Source organism: Guyanagaster necrorhizus (genome assembly GCF_019112545.1).
Source record: "Guyanagaster necrorhizus MCA 3950 unplaced genomic scaffold BT62scaffold_4, whole genome shotgun sequence".
NCBI classification, from domain to species: Eukaryota; Fungi; Basidiomycota; class Agaricomycetes; order Agaricales; family Physalacriaceae; genus Guyanagaster; species Guyanagaster necrorhizus.
The window spans coordinates 240,675-259,288 of record NW_025064883.1 but is presented as its reverse complement, the minus strand read 5'-3'; the positions used below and the strand labels follow the sequence as shown (position 1 = coordinate 259,288).

At 45.1% G+C, this 18,614-nt stretch overlaps 5 protein-coding genes across 5 annotated transcripts; 2 read left to right on the top strand and 3 right to left on the bottom strand.

The window, feature by feature from the left end:
• Nucleotides 1–181: 181 nt before the first annotated feature.
• BT62DRAFT_1072281 (developmentally regulated GTP-binding protein) lies at nucleotides 182–2,654 on the bottom strand. The gene is made up of 19 exons (XM_043178840.1): nucleotides 2,614–2,654; nucleotides 2,543–2,558; nucleotides 2,481–2,495; nucleotides 2,408–2,421; nucleotides 2,189–2,350; nucleotides 2,074–2,142; nucleotides 1,944–2,025; nucleotides 1,866–1,895; nucleotides 1,663–1,814; nucleotides 1,603–1,608; nucleotides 1,490–1,553; nucleotides 1,401–1,438; nucleotides 1,321–1,354; nucleotides 1,245–1,271; nucleotides 1,095–1,191; nucleotides 925–1,048; nucleotides 811–869; nucleotides 629–708; nucleotides 182–578 (listed from the first exon to the last, which is right to left on the bottom strand). The coding sequence occupies exons 1-19, from the start codon at nucleotides 2,629–2,631 to the stop codon at nucleotides 565–567; spliced, it is 1,101 nt and encodes a 366-aa protein (XP_043043664.1). The 5' UTR covers nucleotides 2,632–2,654; the 3' UTR covers nucleotides 182–564.
• On the top strand, nucleotides 2,637–7,235 carry BT62DRAFT_927469 (Pkinase-domain-containing protein). The gene is made up of 5 exons (XM_043185256.1): nucleotides 2,637–4,286; nucleotides 4,340–4,612; nucleotides 4,663–6,329; nucleotides 6,379–6,670; nucleotides 6,727–7,235. Exons 1-5 carry the CDS (start codon nucleotides 2,716–2,718, stop codon nucleotides 7,088–7,090), a joined length of 4,167 nt encoding a protein of 1,388 aa, XP_043043663.1. The 5' UTR covers nucleotides 2,637–2,715; the 3' UTR covers nucleotides 7,091–7,235.
• On the bottom strand, nucleotides 7,205–9,780 carry BT62DRAFT_1072279 (uncharacterized protein). The gene is made up of 10 exons (XM_043178839.1): nucleotides 9,672–9,780; nucleotides 9,560–9,622; nucleotides 9,018–9,509; nucleotides 8,854–8,969; nucleotides 8,752–8,800; nucleotides 8,420–8,701; nucleotides 8,152–8,367; nucleotides 8,076–8,099; nucleotides 7,791–8,025; nucleotides 7,205–7,737 (listed from the first exon to the last, which is right to left on the bottom strand). Exons 2-10 carry the CDS (start codon nucleotides 9,614–9,616, stop codon nucleotides 7,310–7,312), a joined length of 1,899 nt encoding a protein of 632 aa, XP_043043662.1. The 5' UTR covers nucleotides 9,617–9,622; nucleotides 9,672–9,780; the 3' UTR covers nucleotides 7,205–7,309.
• A 56-nt stretch (nucleotides 9,781–9,836) lies between these two features.
• On the bottom strand, nucleotides 9,837–10,981 carry BT62DRAFT_942883 (Mis12-domain-containing protein). Its single transcript, XM_043187852.1, has 2 exons — nucleotides 10,492–10,981; nucleotides 9,837–10,438 (listed from the first exon to the last, which is right to left on the bottom strand). Exons 1-2 carry the CDS (start codon nucleotides 10,933–10,935, stop codon nucleotides 9,986–9,988), a joined length of 897 nt encoding a protein of 298 aa, XP_043043661.1. The 5' UTR covers nucleotides 10,936–10,981; the 3' UTR covers nucleotides 9,837–9,985.
• Nucleotides 10,982–11,057: 76 nt separating this feature from the next.
• Nucleotides 11,058–12,075, top strand: BT62DRAFT_927467 (uncharacterized protein). Its single transcript, XM_043185255.1, has 4 exons — nucleotides 11,058–11,180; nucleotides 11,243–11,559; nucleotides 11,611–11,691; nucleotides 11,739–12,075. The coding sequence occupies exons 1-4, from the start codon at nucleotides 11,067–11,069 to the stop codon at nucleotides 11,854–11,856; spliced, it is 630 nt and encodes a 209-aa protein (XP_043043660.1). The 5' UTR covers nucleotides 11,058–11,066; the 3' UTR covers nucleotides 11,857–12,075.
• Nucleotides 12,076–18,614: the final 6,539 nt, after the last annotated feature.

The following is an 18,614-nucleotide window of genomic DNA, read 5'->3' as shown; positions in this document are numbered from 1 at the left end:
TGGTGGTTGCGATTTAAGAAAATTAGACACCTTATGCGTTATAAAGGTCCGGTTCGCAGTAGCTCCCAAGGAAATGCTTCTGGGGCTGCCGGGCTTTTTGAACGCTAAGATCACGAAAGAAAAGGCAACCCCGACACCTGACGGAATCCAATATATGTTTCACGTGAGGTCTTTATTAGGCGCGGATGCACTCATTTGATTTTAAAATTTGGAAGAAGATGGTAATAGCTGGTAATATAATAGGCGGTGTACAGTAAGTGTGCAGAAACGAAGAACAGTCTACAGGCCCGTCGCAATCTGTCTTCAAGTTCGAACGGTACAAACAAGAACTGTAGCAGGCCGCCTCAGAGGTCCGCAAGTATCGGTCTTCAAGGGTTCAACGTTGTACTTGTCAATTTGGAACGTCCGATCGGGCAGTATCATGGCCAAACATTACTCTTTCCCTATTCAGTACGTCAATTAATCTCGGGGACCCTTGAATACCGGTCGCTCCTATCACAACGGTGTTTAGAACATTCAATGCATTAATGCGGACATGGTTTCTGCAACCGCTAAGAGTTCTTGTTACTTTGTGAAAACTTCGGCATCATGTTATTCACCAGAAGTAGTAGCGAAAGTGACCACGTACTGGAAACGACGTCTTCATCTTGCACCGGGTGCGTAATACTGACCTTCTGCGCATGGGGGTTGAACTTGCTAGACTTACCCTGTGATAATCGATAGCATCGTATACTACAGAACAAAAATGACGGTCATACCCTTAGATACTCGACGTCAGTTGGATTTACACTCTGAATGGAGAGAACTTACCAAACCAACGCGTATCGGAAATTTGGTGCAAGTGACCGATGAACGCCGTTGCAAACACTCTAATAACATCCGGGATTAATCCTATTCATGTCACCCTCGTACAGGTCTGCGCACCTCGATTGTGGATCCCTTTCGCAAACATATGGGATCGTTGAGATCTGGATGGTCACCACGTTTTTTGGTGTATATCTTCACCATACCAAGTTCATCCCAAATTTTCTCAACCAGGAATGTTAAGCTACACCGAAATAAGTGGGGCACGGAGGAACGACGAAGATATTTACTTGAGATCCATCTCACAACTAATGACAACCGTGTGAGGCATTTGTGCAAGTTTCTCGACTTGTTCGAGACTGATGGAGTCAATTTTGTTATATACATCTTCAAGAGACGGTGATCAGACTGGTATCGCCGGATACTCATGTACGACCTACACAGGCACGGAATATATTTGCGTGTCCCTGCAATGACATGTAAACACACCGGAGAGCAGCTGAAAAAAATGCGAACCAATGAGAACGTCGATAAATTCATCGGTTGTTATCTATCGAACAGTCAGCAGCGGAAGACAGGTGAAGTGCTATGCATACATCTTCTCTGATCATGACATCACAATTGTGAAGTTTATCTGAAGATAATATTGTACCGAGTCATATCGGAAACTCTGGAAGATACATACATCCCGCAAGAATAGTTCGGATGGTCTTCTCGTCAGTTTTCGTCAGTTTGACGGTCGACGTAAACTATATTCGAGCTCAGATCGTGTTCCGCCTAGATAGAGTCATGCCACACCGTAATCTGTAGCGAGGATTTAGTAGAGATCTATTCTGAAGAAATTGACACAGTGCATACTCCGCCGGTTGTCCGTTTCTTGAATACAACATCAGGTCTCTTCTTATTGAGTCTTATTCCCACGGCGTCCAGCTCGATCTCTAGGAGCCTTCGCTGCTCCTCTGACTTGGTCGCGTCAAGCATGATTAAAATGAGATCTGCAGTCTTTGCAGCTGTGAGTTTGTCAGACATTGCAATGAAAGACACATAATTGTGGCACATACTTGACACAACCTGTCGTCCACGTCCCCTGCCTGTTGTCGTGAGGTCTATTATCATGCAGGCAAGGGTGATTCACTAACCTTGGCTAGCGCCTTCGACAATTCCTGGAAGATCAAGAAGCTGTATGCGCGCGCCCTTGTACTCAATTACACCAGGTATAGCCTATTTGTAGATGAGAACTGTAGAATATCGATAAAAACATGAACCGACCGTCAGGGTTGTGAACTCATATGCTGCTGTTTCTGATGCCGTATGTGTAAGTTTACTAAGGAGTGTGGACTGAAAGTGCATGAGGCAGAGGTGGAGCGTTCGAGACGATACGCACCTTTCCCACCGATGGAAAACCAATCAAGGCAACTCGAGCATCTCCAGACTTTTGAACGTCAAATCCTGTGCCAGCAGGCCCAGATTTCGAAGTGGGTTCCAGTAGCTGTGCACGGTAGCGAGCAAGTTTGGCTTTTAGCAGGCCCAAATGGTACTCCGTGGCCTACTTCGGTGTGTCGAGAGGTCAGAACGATGCACAGAAAGGCATTGACAGATTCACCTTATTCTTCTGCGCTGAACAGCAAATTAAACAATACTTGAGCCCGATTCCAAAGCAAAAGGGCACGTCTTACTTCTCGCCATCTCATCTGGGCCATGCTGAGTACAAAAGAGATAGATCAGCCTGATTGCTTACCCTCGATTTCCTTGATCTGAAGCAGGAAAACAATAAAAATAGACTGCAGAAGAAAATAACGAAAAATCAACCTTTTCAACGATACCCATGGTGACTGTATTTGAGCAAGACGGAGAATCAAGTGATAAGATAACAGTATTGTGGCGCTGGTCTTGTCTTTACTACCACCGCCAATGCCAATGAGACGGCATACGCCAACACTCTATTCTCACCCAGAGGACGATGTAGGCGATGGCGATGATGAGACTGCGTGGGGTCCCCTGCCCTCTGATTCAGCGTATTCTCCTTCTTTCGCAGCGTCCAGCTCTTCCGGCAGACTCAGATCTCATACCTCCCTGCCAGTCCCTCTCCAGCGCTCTCATTCTTCCTTCAGCTCCGTGCCATCTGCAACCAAATATCCAGATTTGTATGCACAGTTTCAACGTCGGTACCGAAACACGGAGCCCGTTGACCCCCGGGACGATCCAGACAGCCACTACAACTACTTTCAAAAAGATGTTGACAGCGACGATGAGGACGCACCTAGATTATTGGGTGCAGATGGTCGAGATAGGAAGCACCTATTGGGTGAGAACGATCCACAGATTCAGGCTTCGTCTGCAGAGGAGCAAGCCCGCCTCGAATGGCAGGTTCTTTTTGCTTCCGTTCTTGCTGGCGACGTCCTGAAATCGGAGAAGACTCGAATACAGCGAGTATTGGAGAGTTCCAGCGATAGACGCAACAACATCAAGCTCAACATATGGCTAGGACTTCGCTCTAGCTTCCATGGCACTACACTGGAGGAGGAGCGGAAAGCGGTGGAGGAAAGAAGACTACGGATAGTCGACCCAATCATTGACGAGGTCGTCAACTTTCGCTACAACCCTCACAATGATGACTCGGCACTGAAGCAGGTCAATGACCTTCTCGCCCGTCTCGATATTGCTCAGTCTCTATATCCCAATCTGAAACATTTCCTCAACGACAAGCCCATCACCAAAGAAGCTACTTTTCAAGAGCGGTGGGACGCCCTGAACACCTATTCAACCATCCTGACACGTCTTCGTGATCAGATATCACTCCTCCAGCGCTGGACAGGAAGCGAAAATCTCGATGTTACGCAACCCAATACTTCAGCTGAACAGCCTATCGGTACCAACGTCAAATCCTCTTCTGGTGCGACAGAAATCGCCGACAGTTCCAGTTTCGTAGAACGGGTGCTGAAAGAGGAGTCAATGCAGACCACGTTTGAGAAAGGCTTCCTTGGAAGCGTTCACGAATTTATCGGAGGTGTGCGAGCTGCACAAGTCACCTTTGCTTCCTCCTTCGAAACCATGAGCCTTCCAACCTTTGAGACGGAGGTTAGGCCCTTGATTGCATTTCCGACGAAGCTTGCTCAGGCCTGCCTGCATCTCCGCATGGAGTATACACAGAGCCTAAGAAATCCCGAGGTTATGATTATCGATCAAATGACAGAGGACCTTCGCCTTAGTATCGGTCTTGCTTGTACGCTAAAGCGGCAGTACGAAGCGTTTCTCGCACCGGACCCTAGTGGGAGTTGGAATCTTTCTCAGTGTATTAGTGGAGATTATGAGGACAGCATCCTACAGGCTGTAACCTTGTTCTTTAAACTGATACACTTGAAGCTGAAGAGTGGGGTAAAGGGAATCAACGAGACGGACATTCTGGAGGCTCAATGGCCTACGATGATCGACGTTAGTCTGACCGTTACCGGTGGTTCTGCTCGAGTTGCTGAGCAACTATGGTGTGTATTCAAGGCCTCATGGTCTCTCGTATTGATCCATAAAACTTCTATAGCTCTACTACTAACCGCCTTATGGTGCGAATGATTAACTACTTCGATACACAAGTGCGCGTCCCCACGGGTGAAAATACCCAAGAACATCGTCACAAGCATTCAGAGTATATGTCCAATCCAATGGAATCGAATGCATCGACCAAGTCCAGAGATCACAGTCCTGGGCATTCAGACACATTCAGAGTCTCCTCCGATGAGCAAAAAGTTAACTGGTATAACAAACTCCTGGAAAGCGTTCGACTACGATATCGCAAACTTCAACGTTATGCACGGTAGGTCTATCCCACATAGGTTTTTCTGTGTAGGCTAATATCATGAACAGAATGCTTAACCAACGTTTTACCAACGCTGCCGAATATAGTCTTGACGACATCATCATTGACGACTTCTTTGACTATCTTTCATCATCCGGGTTTGTCCTTGTCTACACGTATCAATTTGAAGAAGAAGGATTCTATGTCCTTGCGTCCCCAAACCTCATACACAAAGAGGCAACGATAGCTCGCATCATGCAAGACGCGTATAATCCCTCTGAGATCCTCAGTGAGGATAGGCACATGGTTTATGGAGACGAGGAAGAGATATCAGGGAAGGATAAAAGAAAGGGCGAAAAAGACTTTCCTGCTCAGTATCTGCTTGTCCTTTCACCCCGCGCATGGTTTGTGTGGCGCGGCCAAATTGCTAAAGTGCCTGATATACCCAAGATGGACCTTGCGCTTGCAGATAACAGGATGCGGCTTATTGCAGATGGAGGTCTCCGACGGCTTACTCTCGCGAAAGAAGCATTTGCCCAGACCTTTGCGTTGGATGAAACGGGCGAGATGATTGAGCATCCTGTCATACCCATGACATGTATTGCAGACTGGCAAGCCCATTATTCCAGTGTAGATCGAGAGCTGCAGAGAATGAATAGATCTACGATGCGACTTGCAGAGTCCATCGTCGACTCAGTTCACCACGTTCGCAGCACGATGACGATATCCATGGGTTGTCACGAGCTAATGGAGAGCTGGTATCTCTTCGCAGCGGAACATGGCCAACATGCACAAAGACATCTCGAAAAGTCCTCGTCTACAGGTTTCAATCGGTTGATGATTAAGCTCGCCATATCTTGGCTAAACTTCATATGCAATGATTGTAACCCTGACGACCAAAAGACATTTCGATGGGCGGTGAATGCTCTTGAATTTACCTTCCAATCCACTGTCCGGAATATCCTGAACCTTCCAGATAAGCAGTTCCAGGTTCTTCGCAGTGGCGTCGCAATGTGCATGATGCTGCTTACCGGGCACTTTGACATCCTCGGTGCTAGGTCTAACATTCTGGAGAAGGAGAAGCAGGAGCAGCTAGCCAAGCAAAAGATAGCGGTGACGCCGCTTGACGACTTCCACAAGGTCTTTTCTCAGGATAATGGGCTAGGCACCATTGACGTGAGTGCTCGTAAGTACTGGGAAAAGGCGGTTCGCTCGCTGCAGCGTGTCGATGAAGAGCGTGAACGCATAGGGACGGGATTCCACACCATTGGGCGCGTTTTGGACGATGAAAAGCCCGAAGATCGTTCACTTGTATATTTGGCCAATTCCAGTTCCAACATTGCGATACGCTGGCAACAAGGCAAATTTATTGGGGCTGGCGCCTTTGGATCTGTTTATGTTGCCGTCAACTTGGATTCAGGTTCTTTGATGGCTGTGAAGGAGATTAAAAACCAAGAAGTTGGCGTACGCGATCTCTACGCTGAGATCAAGGACGAGCTGAGCGTGATGGAGATGTTGCAGCACCCAAACATTGTTGAGTACTATGGGATAGAGGTACATCGAGACAAGGTTTACATCTTCGAGGAGTATTGCCAAGGGGGTAGTCTCGCCGCATGGCTTGAACACGGGAGGATCGAAGATGAACTCCTGATCCAGGTGTATACTATACAAATGCTAGATGGGCTTGCCTATCTTCATTCTCAAGGTATAGTTCATCGGGACATAAAACCTGATAGTAAGTCGAGATCTTTTGATTCGTGCTTCATCTTAGGCTTCTCTTGCAGATATTCTCCTCGACCATATGGGCGTCATCAAGTTCGTCGACTTCGGTGCTGCAAAGATTGTTGCCAAGAAAAGCGCTACGCGACGCTCGTCCGAGCACCTAAGTGCTGCGGTTCCAGACGGTGCAGGGAAGTTCAACAATAGCCTTACGGGTACTCCCATGTACATGTCACCCGAAATCATTAAGAACGATAAACGTGGTCGACATGGTGCCATGGATATATGGTCTCTTGGATGTGTCGTACTCGAATTTGCTACAGGGAAGAAGCCATGGAGTAACCTGGATAATGAATGGTATGTTCAGGCTTACACGTCGATCTGAGTCACCGCGTTCACCGCGTTTGCGCTAGGGCAATCATGTTCCACATCGGTGTGGCAACTCAGCACCCACCACTTCCAGAACCCGGCCAACTCAGCGAGCTGGGCATCGATTTTATCAAGCAATGTTTGACCATTGATGCGATGAAGCGGCCGACTGCCCTGGAGCTGAGGGAGCATCCTTGGATGCTTGACTTCCGAAACTCCCTCCTTCAAGAGCAGGAACTGGAAGTGTCACCAGATGAGAACGGGGCAGTGGCAAGACAAGCATTGCTAATGCAGGAGAAGCAGGCGGAAATTCTGAAGATGGCATCGCCCGAGGCAACGCCGGAGTCGATCCTGGACGTACCGGGCCTACTCACGCCAGTCGATTCTTCATCAGAAGTGGACTTTTGAAGAACGTTGTATCACGGTATTTATTACTCTTACCGACCTTACTTTGCAATCACACATGTACTATACACGGTTCCGTTTTGCTTTTGTTGGTTGTCACATTGTATGTCGTCAAATCAGGAAATATAGGAATGCATTGCAAGCAAGCAAAGACAGAAGAATACATGTAAGTATCAAAACGAAAACAGATCAACTGAAGAGCTCGAAGACCGGCATGTGTGTCTATTCTATTTCCCACCGCTTTCCTAGCATGTTATGTGAGGAATCACTGCGTGAATGGTCACCGTGCAGAGAAAGATTGTAATAGTAGCTGTCCACTGAGGTACCAAAACTTTTACCGCTGGAATGAGTGTCGCTTCGTCCAAGATCGATACTAGAATCGAAGGATGCCGCCCGGGTCATAGCTGGTGGAGGTACAGTGACAACAGATTGGCTGCTTGGTGTCTCAAATGGCTGAGCGGAACGATTGAAGAATCTGGGGCCCAATCGCGATGGGAACATCAATCTAGGCGGGGGAACTTCACTACCGGATCCAAATGATGCTGAAAAGGTCGGGATGGGCTTCTCGTTGGACGGGAAGTGCACCTTTTCTACGTCTGAAGTATACACTGACGTAAAGTCCTCCCCAGGGAGCGGTTCTTGTGCGTCCACTGCAGAAAAAAAATCAAGGTTAATTGAGATGCAATTACTTGGAGTGACTCACGATAGAGGGGCAAGCCCTTGCCGAAGTTGAACCGACACATGATCCCAAGTATGAATGCCGTAAGAGTTAAAAGGACAGAAGCTGTGGCCATAACACTAAAAAAGCGCCAGGTCACAAATGTCCACCGAAAGGTCGTAGACAAAAACATGAGGCTCCATCCTGCTAAATATAGAATGGAAAGGACGAGGAATATGAACATTAGAAGCCTCAATTCCTTGCGTACAGCGACCCAGCCCTAAAATGAAACCTAAGACCGAGATCAAAATATAGTTCACATAATCTTACGGTAACGATCCACGGGATTAGGAACTGTATTCGACAGATCAGTGTTGTGATGTTCTAATGTCAAATATAGACGTACAATCTCCGTTACGAAAGAGGTAGCTTTGTAGAATGCCACATACCACGCCACTTGAGCGGCGACCCCGTTGAATAGGTTATCTATCCAGAGAGATATGGTGGCACCCATAAAGAAGAATGACAGCTGGAGCGTAATCGACAAGAGTAGGACAAGTTTGTAAATGTGATTCATCGTCATAGAGGCACCGACTCGTTTGAATGTTTGCCACCCGAACAACTGCAAGCATTTGCATTAGCAACGAATCAGCACAACATGATACAAAACCTACTTTGATCAAGTGCCATGTCAAGAACGCCGAGACCAAAAGGGCAACGACATTCAGGGCCAACGTTGGATACTCCGCCATTGCACGCTCAGTCCAGTATTTAGGCAACAAAGGAACTCCGCATGTACCATCGGTGATTACACGGTTGAAGTTTGAACGGAAATTTGCAGTGTTGATGATCTGGAAGATAGACCAGGCAGTCGCCAATGTATGCGTAGCCAACGACGCAAAGATGTGGGGAATGGACTCGTTCAGAAGGGCTACAATGGACATGCCCAAGACCCACTATAGTGACATCTATGAGTCCTGCTCGTAGGACGGTTCAAGTGACTTACAATCTGGAACGCAATGATTACAATGTCTTCCCGTTTGGTATTGTCGAGTCTAAAGAAACGTGTTTCCATAAGCGAAAAAGGATTGCACATTCGTTTGCTTACGTCACTACAGGCCAGTTAAGAGACCAAAGGCAGGTTTTCGAGAGATTGGCTGCTAGGGTTGGGGAATCGGCTGAGCGACGACTGTTGCTATCGAACTGAAAACGCGTATGAAGGACCTGTTTCTCGTGGTTAAACAGAAATTGTATAAGAGAGGAATCGCATACATTGTCTTCGCTGTCAACAGCGGATGATGTGACTGCAGGGGTAGCCACAACAAAGACGGTAGTCGTGGTCTCCAGAATCTTTGAGGTAGCGGCATTGAGGACGGGTTTAGTAGAAAGAGCGGAATATGTTGCAGTCACAACCGAAGACTCTGAAGACATTGGGGTGAATGTCGACGATTCTTTAGCTGAAAATGAACTCCCTGAGGTGTTGGCGGGAAGAGCAGTTTCAGTGGCATTCCAGATAACTTGGCATAAGGAAGCGTCGGCAGGGACATCGTTACACAGGCGAAGATAACCAGGCTGCAAGTCAGGGACTGCATGGGTACCATTCAACGAGGTGGTATTGGCTTGATAGGCGAGATCCCAGAGAGACGCAGCAGCATTTGCATTGATAGTGAAGACTCTAACCTGGAGAGCCACCTGTATGATGCAATGGCACAGCGAGAAGATGAAATATGTGGTTGTGAGATGAGAGAATGTGAGACGGGCCCACTAGCTGCAAAGTTAGCCTGTAAGGGATTCACCAACGGTATAGCACGCACAATAAGCTTGATCTTTGCAGGGAGAGGGATGACCTCCCAGATTTGCTTGACACGCATAAGAATCTGTAGATGCCTTGAATGCGCGCCTGGATAGATAGCCTTACACACACACCTAAAGAATGGAAAAGGCCACTAGGGCGTTGGCGAGCTTGCGCGACGGCGTTGAAACCGGACCTGCCGGAGAAAAAAAGGCAAGGAAGTGAAGGTAAGAAAGCAAAAAAGAAGTGGGAGGAGCCAAGAAGCAGCTTCCCTTGGCACGTGCACCGAGTTGCTATGTCTACTGTTTGGAGGCAAATATTCGCAAGTATGTACATGTATTCATTCTCTATGAAATGATGTAGTATGTGGTGACAATCATCCAAAATACAAGGATATCGGGTCATAGAATCAGATAAATAATTGGATGATGGCTGCTAGTTGCAACCATTAGATCTGGGTATCCATTCTCATCGCGTTCTCCAAGTCTTCCCTCACGCCATGCGTGATCTCGAATGCTTGCCTCAGCTGCTCCGCTGGACCAATCTCAGCCGCCTGTTCCGTCATTCTTTCTACTTCTCCACCTCCTTCCCGCATTGTTTTAGATCGAGACAGCAGCTGCGCAACAGCCCAGTTCAAATACCCCGACTTGCTCGTCTCCCACTGTCGCTTGCCAGAATCTGTCTCTTGGAACTGGGCAAGCGCCGCAATGGTCTCCGGATCCATTGGTGGTAGATCCGACACCGCAGAATACATTGCCATCAGTTTACGCGGTAGTCCAGCAGACACATTCAACGCAGGCGTGTCAAGGAATGAAAGCCGTTCCAGACGTTTCACTGACCGCCGTTGTCGGTTCGTTATTGCGTGAAGCGCTTTGATCTGCATTCGTTTCAGTTGCTTTTGCTATGTAAAACACGTCAGTACCAAGTTAGCGACGACTTGAAGGCAAATCGCACCTCATTCAGCCGACGCCGTAGTTCAGCATTCTCATCCATCAGCTCCTGCTCCCTTTCTGGACGAAGAGTAAGATCCAATCCCTCCTGATGTGGCAGGACAAGAGGAAGATCTGGAGGCACAGCGAAGATATTTCGGAGCGACCATGCCTCGAAAAAGTCGAAGGCAAGGTCGGTATGATATTCCAGGAGGGTCTGGAACGCGACAAGTCCCTGCTCCATCTCCTGTGTGTTGTCCCATTCGCTCCCAAGTCGGTCAGCTCGTTCCTCAGCCCATTTCTGTAGGTAACTTTCCATGCCACTGACGCCGTCAAGGATAGCACTGGTTGCGATGTTAATAATATCATCGAGAAGTAGCTGTGGAGAGAATCCAAGGGCCTCTGGTAGTAGAAGAGGCGGCACTGCGCGCTCTGCTGATGGCGTCTGTGAGGGCCCGGCCTGCGCCATGTCTTCCGGTAAGAGATGAGGGCAACTGAATGGGCAACACGGTCAACGCTGTTACCGGGATCTCGGACCGGTATCAAACCAAACTTCTTTTGGTAGATTTTTAGGAAAAGTAACTGCATCTGCTTGCGACGATGAACAAGTCATCTAACAGCGTCCATCAGTGCGATACTTCACCTCAAGAAATACGAATAACCAACCATGGTAAAATTCACACCTGGGTTGCCTTTGCCCTGGAGTATCTACAGGTCCGTGTTACCGGCTTATGCCTGACCGAGAGACACCAGAACTTTCGTTCAACTTCCTTCAGAAAGACGGATCCAAATCTATCGTCCTGCACACACTTCCTGTCCCTCGGAACCCCCAGGAATCCAAGCCAGCATCAAAGGGATCTCTCTCGACTGCAACAACTACCATCCCGAGACTCATCTCTGTCGTCGAAATCATTAAGAGAGAGTATATCAAAATGTTGGAATCGAAGCAACTGCCGAAGCATCTTGGTCTGCACCAGTACAATGAAGTCGGTTCCCTCGAAGACATAAGTCTTGGTGAGGAGGACACCATACTCACAGATAAAGAGGAGACGCGAGCCACCTCGATAATAATGGCTTTGGAGGGGAAAAATTAGTGGGTTCCGTTATTTCACCGTCGCACTTCCTTTCTCATACAGCGCCCCAGTCCAAAGCAAGTACAAACACCTTTCATGAGGATCACTTTGAGCCACTATGAGTTACCTGAGCTTGTGGTAAAGGGCGCAACGTCTGTCATAACATTCGTATCTCCGAGCATACCTTGACTACCAACAGATATCAATCCCCATTGCAAAGAAAGTTGTCAAAATCTGCCAAAGCTAGAGCGAAGAAACGGGAAAGAAAGGTCCTGGAAACGGCGTCGACTGGTAGCAAGGATATGCAACCCAGTTGATAATTTGCTGGGTGAAAGCTACATTTTTACATTATTGACTTCATAATGAACTTCGTAAGATTACAGCTAGACAGAGACTGATGAGACATAGCCATGTATGCGGTACTCCGTTGTATCGTGTCATATCAGCAGAAACAACAGACCAAGATGATTACTGAACAAAAGCTGGGAAGAGAAATGCTCGTTTTACAACTATGGACAGTGATAGCCATGGAGGAATGCAGGACCTTATTGACATTGTCCTCTTTTCTGTGAGATTTCCTTGACATTGTTGCACACCCATACTTAAATAATTTGCAGTAGACTTATCTCAGGGCTTGACAGCAACAGGAGATGGGATTAGCATGTATGATTGGTTCTAATCTCTCTGCTGTGCCATGTCCAACCAGAGCCTGGCTCAGTGAAGCCACCCTTAATATCTATTGTTGCTTGTAGTAGATAGAATGGCATTGTCCAGACTGTGCAGAGAAGACTGAAGATACTTGTATGCTAGAGCATCAGCTCCTTACTACTCACATTGATACTGTCATAACAGAAAATATACATTATGCAAAATGGCTAGTAAGAACTAAAAGTGAAGCAATAACAGCATAAACAGCAGTACAATAGCATAAGCATAGGAAATGAGGGAGCCAGAATACAGAGAAATAACAGAGTGATAGATGGAAATCATCAAAAAAGCCATGATGAGTTAGTGATTTCAAACTGTGCTTGACTGTGAAGAGGGCAAACAACCCATATGCAGATCACATTTATAGTTATCAAATTCCTTCTGCATCCTCACAAGTCTTGCTGAGCCTCCAACCTCACCTTTCTCTCCTCCTCAGCCTCTCACTGAACATCCAGCTTTGCCTGTTCAGCAATTCTCAACAGCTCCTCCTCCTTCTACAATCCAAGAATCAGTATACCCAAGAGACCATGATGAATCAAAAAAAGCACACCTTTATCATGATCTCAACATTTCCCAACCACTTTTCCCATATGTTTATCATCCTTGTGCAGTCTCTCCATGTATTTCCCCACCTGCATCTCAATAATGATGTTGAAGATCACTCTAGCATACCAGTAGCACTGGTGAGTGAGAGACATATACTTGTTGGCAGCTTCACTAGTGACTATGGCAATCACTGCAGCCTTATCAGCCAGGAAGATGGAATTGAGATGGAATGTCAGAGTGGAGAGGACATCAGCATCCCAGGCTGGGGCAACTGGCATGCCATAGACAAAAAAGACATTGAGAGCTAGACTGCAGAGCAAAGAGAGGGAAATTTAAAAGCTGGCATGAGTGACAGATTCAGAGGAAAGGAGATGGCTCTTCTTCATAGAGGGTTTGAGTGAGAGTGTCATCAAGGTGTCAGACTTCAGAGTTTCTGGTGAAAGCCAATTGGGATTGTCATTGATGAAGCACTCTATCTGAATAACAGCTTTCCTGCCAGGAATATTATGTTATGATTTTTCCTATTTTCTTTTCTTTTTTCTTGATTTATTCAGGATTGACCCCTATTTCTGCTTAGTCAGAGCACCTAGACCTGGCACTTAAGATTGTGAAAATGTTTAGTCAGCAGCACTGCCCCAATTCCATTTTGCTGCTGTGAAGTCATGCAACAGCACAATGGCAGAGAACTCTCTTTTATCTTTATGCAGCAGTAACAGCAGTAACAGCACAACAGCAGGACAATACTTTTTGTAGGTATCTTAGTGATGCTGGACAAAATGCTATACAGCACCAGCAAGGACAATTAGGTAGTTATATTCTTAGAACGATAAGAAACTAGTATTTAAATAGTATAGCTCTTGCTGTAGTAGTCTCAGCTTTGAGCTAAAGTTTATTCTTTCACTATTTTATCTCAAGCAACTTGTGACCACCTTGATCACACAAGCCAACAACATATCAGTAAACTCTAACAGTCTAATCTGAAGTGTGAGGTTCTGTTAGTTTATCATGTGTTATTGGTCACATAGAATTTAGGCTTAACAATTAGCTTGAAGCTTTTGGCTTCTCTTTCTCAAGCCTAATTGTGCTGAAAAACTAAATGCCCTCTATGCTTAATCCCTTCAATCTGAACTTCACTCATGAGTTCTTCAAACTCTTGGCTTCTATCATTGGAATCTTAATCAGATTATTGGTGATCATACAGCTGTGCTGTGAATACCAATCAATTACCATCTGGGCTATTTATTACTATCAAGAGTTTCAACATATTCAAACTATTCTCCACAATGTCACATCAGATCTTCCTCTTTACAACATCTCTACCTCTGTCTGATAGTCCTTCTGACCTGCAGAAGGACCCAAAACTATCTCTGGGAGCTCAGTTGAAGAGTATTCTAGGGAAAAAGAGAAGCAGCATCAGCAGCACATATACTCCCTGTGACCACTGTCAGCAGTCATTTGAGATGCTGAAAACCCTTAGACTACAGGATTTTGATGACCCAGATCTGACACTCTCATCCCATCCTCTGAGTGCAGCCACCACAGCATCACAATAAGGATGACAACCTCTATTTCTAGAGGCAGCATTGGTTGCCATGTCAGAGACTCCCTTGATACCATACAGCTGGCTCGAAGGGTTAGAAGCATCAGAGACACTAGATCCCAACATACTATATCAGTATGAAGCAGAAGCATTGACCACAGGACAGGAGTTGATAATGATCCCTATTTCAATGACAACAGTGATGAGGGCCACTGGTAATGCACCACTGCTATCACAGCAGACTGAATAGAGCAGTGCATGGCTAGCTATGCTGCAAGCAAAACAGACAGTGTACAAGTGATACTATATACAGTATAATAAACTGACACTATCAGCCTGGTCCTCTCCTAAGAGGACCAAGTTCAATATATCAGTAATATTTCTGAGTATCTCCAGGAGCAAGCATGGCTCAACAATGAGATCACAAGAAAGAATGCCCTCTTTGAGTGGTATCTTCAAGCATAGAAGGCAGCCAAGTGAAGAAGGGAGATGGGAAGTAACAGAACTAGTATGCTTATTAGTACTATTACTAACAATATATCTGACACTCTATTCCAGGAACCTAGCACTCTCACCACTGAGCCTGATCCCTAGGCAGAACCTGCCAAAAGAGTCATTCACATGGGTGAAGTCCACTAGAGGATGTCACTTGATCTTGACAACAACCACTCATTATCTTACAGGACTGATACTATCATAGAGACTGATAATATCTCTATCAGAGAAGATAGAATATTAGCAGACCAAGAAACTATCAGAGAAGATAATGAGGGTATTGACCTCATAGGTGACATTAAAAGGTTCCTCAATGGAAACTTCACTGCCCTCTTCCTCAACCTACAGTTTTACAGAAACCTCTGCCAGTATCACAGAGTAATGACAGCAGCAACAGTGAGGAGAGCAGCCAAGGAGCAGCAGAGGCAGTCTGAGCAGTAGCCTTCTCTTCGATCTGGACCTGATGATGCTGGATCCAGCATGCAGCCTCAGCATGGCTGTTCTAGAGGTCTATGACTCATGTGACAGTTCCCTCCTTAAGGGAGATATGGGCAGCGAGACTACTAGTGGAGATGCAGATGATAAGAAGGAAAATCTCAATGAGAAAGTTAAAGATCCTCCAACTGACTGGATCAGTTTGTGGAATATATAAATACATGAAGAAAAACAGAAGAAGTTGGTACAGAAAGTGCACTAGAAGGACTTCATAAAGTTGTACTGGGATGGTACAACTACACTATGAACAGATGGCACTTGGTTAGTATTGCTCATAGGACAAAGGTATACTGCTGCTGATCATATTGAGCATGCAGAAATTTTACAATATGCAGCCACTGAGTAGACCATTTTTATTTATAATAAAAGATGTTTAAAACATCAGATGCAGGTATTGCTGCTGTACAGGCCTAAATATAGCATAATGCTAAGATCATGGATGCTGAGTGTGATGCTGAGCAAGCCAGCTAATATGGCCCTCTCAATCTGAATAATATCATCAAGATATTTGTTCACCACTTCAGCCATCTATAGCATAGCATCTTGGCTTTTCAGAAGCTGATCTCAGCTGAGTAGCTATTACCTAAACCTATGGAGACTGCTGATCTGGCAACTTTTTGCTGGTCAGCCACCATCAGATGAAGTTGAGAGCAGCAAGAAGGCTCCAAAAGTTCTAACTGATCCAACAGAAGATGATCTTATGATAATTGCCCAGAGTTGAACCATCAAGAATGAGTGAATTGTGCAAAAGAAAGCACTACTGCTGGGGAGCTCTATTGCCAATGATGGCTTCTTCCATTTATTCTCAGGATCTCTGAGTGGATGAGCAGGACTGTCTTCTAGTGGGCTCCCAAACCTGATGTCCCCCCTTGACACAGATACTCAAATTCTCAACATCAAACCAACCTTTGTATCTGAACTCTGTCTCTTCTGAAGAGTATCCAATGATATTGATTGCTTTCTAGTCAATTGTGATCAATACTTCCAAGTGTTCGCTTTATACTTCTTGGCCAATATGCACAAAGTAACATTTGCAGCAACCCACATGGTAGACAAGGAAAAAACATGGTGGATTCTTATTTCTCTCACATTCTGGTCTATCACTAGATCCCATCATTGATACTCTTCATGGCCAGTCTTCAAACAGATGATCAATAACAAGTTTATCGATCTTACTATGTAAGAAGTCCACAAACAGAAGATGAAGGACTTCAAGATGAGAGATAAGCTGGCTACCAATTACTTTGATGAGTTGAAATAGCTCAGCAAATTGGTGGGAGTTCAAAACAATATAGCCAACACTGAAAGAATAGTTGAATACATAAAGATGAAAGCTTTAGCCTCTTATTTCAAGATCATCTCCAACATTGGCTATGGTATTCCAGTCAGATATGATGAATAGAAGATGCACATCATCATAATATATCAAGAACAACAATGGCAAAAGGCAGAATTGTCCACTCTCACATGAAGTGGACAGAAACATCAGAGACAGAGCACAAAGTCCTTCACCTCCAATGTGACCATGCCTGCCAAGCCCAGTAGCTTGACTCTAACTTTCTCATTCAGTGAGAAGCAAACTGGTATGGACATGATATATACTAGAACAGGTCAGCCAATGGATATGGACCAACTCAAGAAGGAGGGAAAGTGTTTTCAATTGTGGCTAAAAAGGTCACATAATATGGAACTGCCCTTAAAAGAAAAACAAGCACACTCAGAAAGATATCTGGGCACAGATTGCTGAGCTGATAAAGGAAGATGAAGACTTTGGGCATGATGATAAGCCTGAGAAGGTAAAAGATTGGGCCAAGCAGTGAGCAATTCCATTGGCTCAGCCAAACTAACAAAGAGTGGAGTGTCACAATTAACTGCTGGACAGACTGACTATGCATCTGTAGTATCTTCTATGCCTACACTCCTTATGCCTAAATTATGCATGCATTCGAATATACCTGACACTATCATCTAGATACCAAAATCGCTTAAGAAACCCACTCAAACATATGCACACTGAAGAAGAACAGAGAGCTCTATTGGTATGTCTTTACCACATGCCAAAAAGACTGACATCATAGAACAGACTCAACTACCTGTGGGCCAAACAGGGGCAGAGAGCCCTATTGGCTGGCTAAAACTATTCAATACTGAATAAACTTGGTGAGCCACAAGAATATGAAGGATGAAGTAGCAGCAAAAGCCATACTCAAGAATTGGATATACAAGACTTGAGCCAAAGAGGTGATCAACAACATGATCACTGATATGTGAGAAGCAGAATGAGATAGAGTCTTGGAATGGCTCAACAAACTACATGGATCATGGAAGTTCATCCAATGATCTAAAACTTCAAGATAAAACCTATTGGTCAAAGCTCGAATTGAGACACTTACATCTTGAAGCACTCATATAGTCACTGCACTAATTGACAATGAGTGTACTGGGAGTTTTATCAATTGTGCTTTCATCACCAGGTATGGACTCCTAACTCAGACTATGATGGCTTCAATTTCTGTCTATAATGCAGATGGGACTAAGAACCAAGCTGGTTCAATTACCAAATATATTGAGCTTAGGCTCACTATTAGTGACCATTCAGAACAAATCAACTTGGCTGTAACTAACTTAAAAACCAAGGAAATATTTCTTGATCATGATTGGCTAATTTGATACAACCTGCTGATTAACTAGAAAACTGAATGCATTATTTTCATCAGATGCCGATACCAGAAGATTCTGTTTGAACTACCAGATGAAGATTCTAAAGACCAGTGAGATGAGAAAATGGAAGATGAGGAAATGATCCTTGCTATAGACTTGCAGAAGGCTATTCATGTTTATACTATTTATCATACAAATAATCTGGTAGCAAAGGCTAATGAAAGCAAAGAGGAGAAGACATTCAAACAGATGGTGTCTGAATAGGTATGAGACTATCAGGACTTATTCAAAGAAAAAAGTTTTGATGAATTATCTGACCCAAAATCTTGAGACTATGCTATCAAACTAATTCCCAATGCAAATGCCAACTTAGATTGCAAAACCTATCCACTCAGCAACCACAAATAAAAAGAGCTGAATAAGTTTCTCAATGAAAACTCATCCAGTGGAAGAATTCAGCCATCAAAATCACCAATGGCTTTGCCCTTCTTCTTTGTCAAAAAGAAGGATAGGAAACTCTGACCAGTATAAGATTATCAGAAGCTCAATGAGATGATAATCAAAAATTGCTATCTGCTTCCTTTAATCTCAGAATTGATAGACAAACTTCAGGGTGCCAAATACTACACC

What these genes read in the sequence shown, in the direction of transcription:
- BT62DRAFT_1072279 (XM_043178839.1), bottom strand. Translation starts at nt 9,616, where the DNA reads ATGCGTGTCAAGCAAATCTGGGAGGTCATCCCTCTCCCTGCAAAGATC. An exon ending in TGACATGGCACTTGATCAAA is followed by an intron (nt 8,368 to 8,419) that starts GTAGGTTTTGTA and finishes AAATGCTTGCAG; the next exon opens with TTGTTCGGGTGGCAAACATT. An exon ending in TAATCCCGTGGATCGTTACC is followed by an intron (nt 8,026 to 8,075) that starts GTAAGATTATGT and finishes GTTTCATTTTAG; the next exon opens with GGCTGGGTCGCTGTACGCAA.
- BT62DRAFT_942883 (XM_043187852.1), bottom strand. Translation starts at nt 10,935, where the DNA reads ATGGCGCAGGCCGGGCCCTCACAGACGCCATCAGCAGAGCGCGCAGTG. An exon ending in TACGGCGTCGGCTGAATGAG is followed by an intron (nt 10,439 to 10,491) that starts GTGCGATTTGCC and finishes TGTTTTACATAG; the next exon opens with CAAAAGCAACTGAAACGAAT.
- BT62DRAFT_927467 (XM_043185255.1), top strand. Translation starts at nt 11,067, where the DNA reads ATGAACAAGTCATCTAACAGCGTCCATCAGTGCGATACTTCACCTCAA. An exon ending in GCTTTGGAGGGGAAAAATTA is followed by an intron (nt 11,560 to 11,610) that starts GTGGGTTCCGTT and finishes ACAGCGCCCCAG; the next exon opens with TCCAAAGCAAGTACAAACAC. An exon ending in CTTGTGGTAAAGGGCGCAAC is followed by an intron (nt 11,692 to 11,738) that starts GTCTGTCATAAC and finishes GACTACCAACAG; the next exon opens with ATATCAATCCCCATTGCAAA.
- BT62DRAFT_927469 (XM_043185256.1), top strand. Translation starts at nt 2,716, where the DNA reads ATGCCAATGAGACGGCATACGCCAACACTCTATTCTCACCCAGAGGAC. An exon ending in CGAGTTGCTGAGCAACTATG is followed by an intron (nt 4,287 to 4,339) that starts GTGTGTATTCAA and finishes AAACTTCTATAG; the next exon opens with CTCTACTACTAACCGCCTTA. An exon ending in TCGGGACATAAAACCTGATA is followed by an intron (nt 6,330 to 6,378) that starts GTAAGTCGAGAT and finishes CTTCTCTTGCAG; the next exon opens with ATATTCTCCTCGACCATATG.
- BT62DRAFT_1072281 (XM_043178840.1), bottom strand. An exon ending in ATTTATCGACGTTCTCATTG is followed by an intron (nt 1,272 to 1,320) that starts GTTCGCATTTTT and finishes ATGTCATTGCAG; the next exon opens with GGACACGCAAATATATTCCG. An exon ending in CAAATATATTCCGTGCCTGT is followed by an intron (nt 1,192 to 1,244) that starts GTAGGTCGTACA and finishes CGTCTCTTGAAG; the next exon opens with ATGTATATAACAAAATTGAC.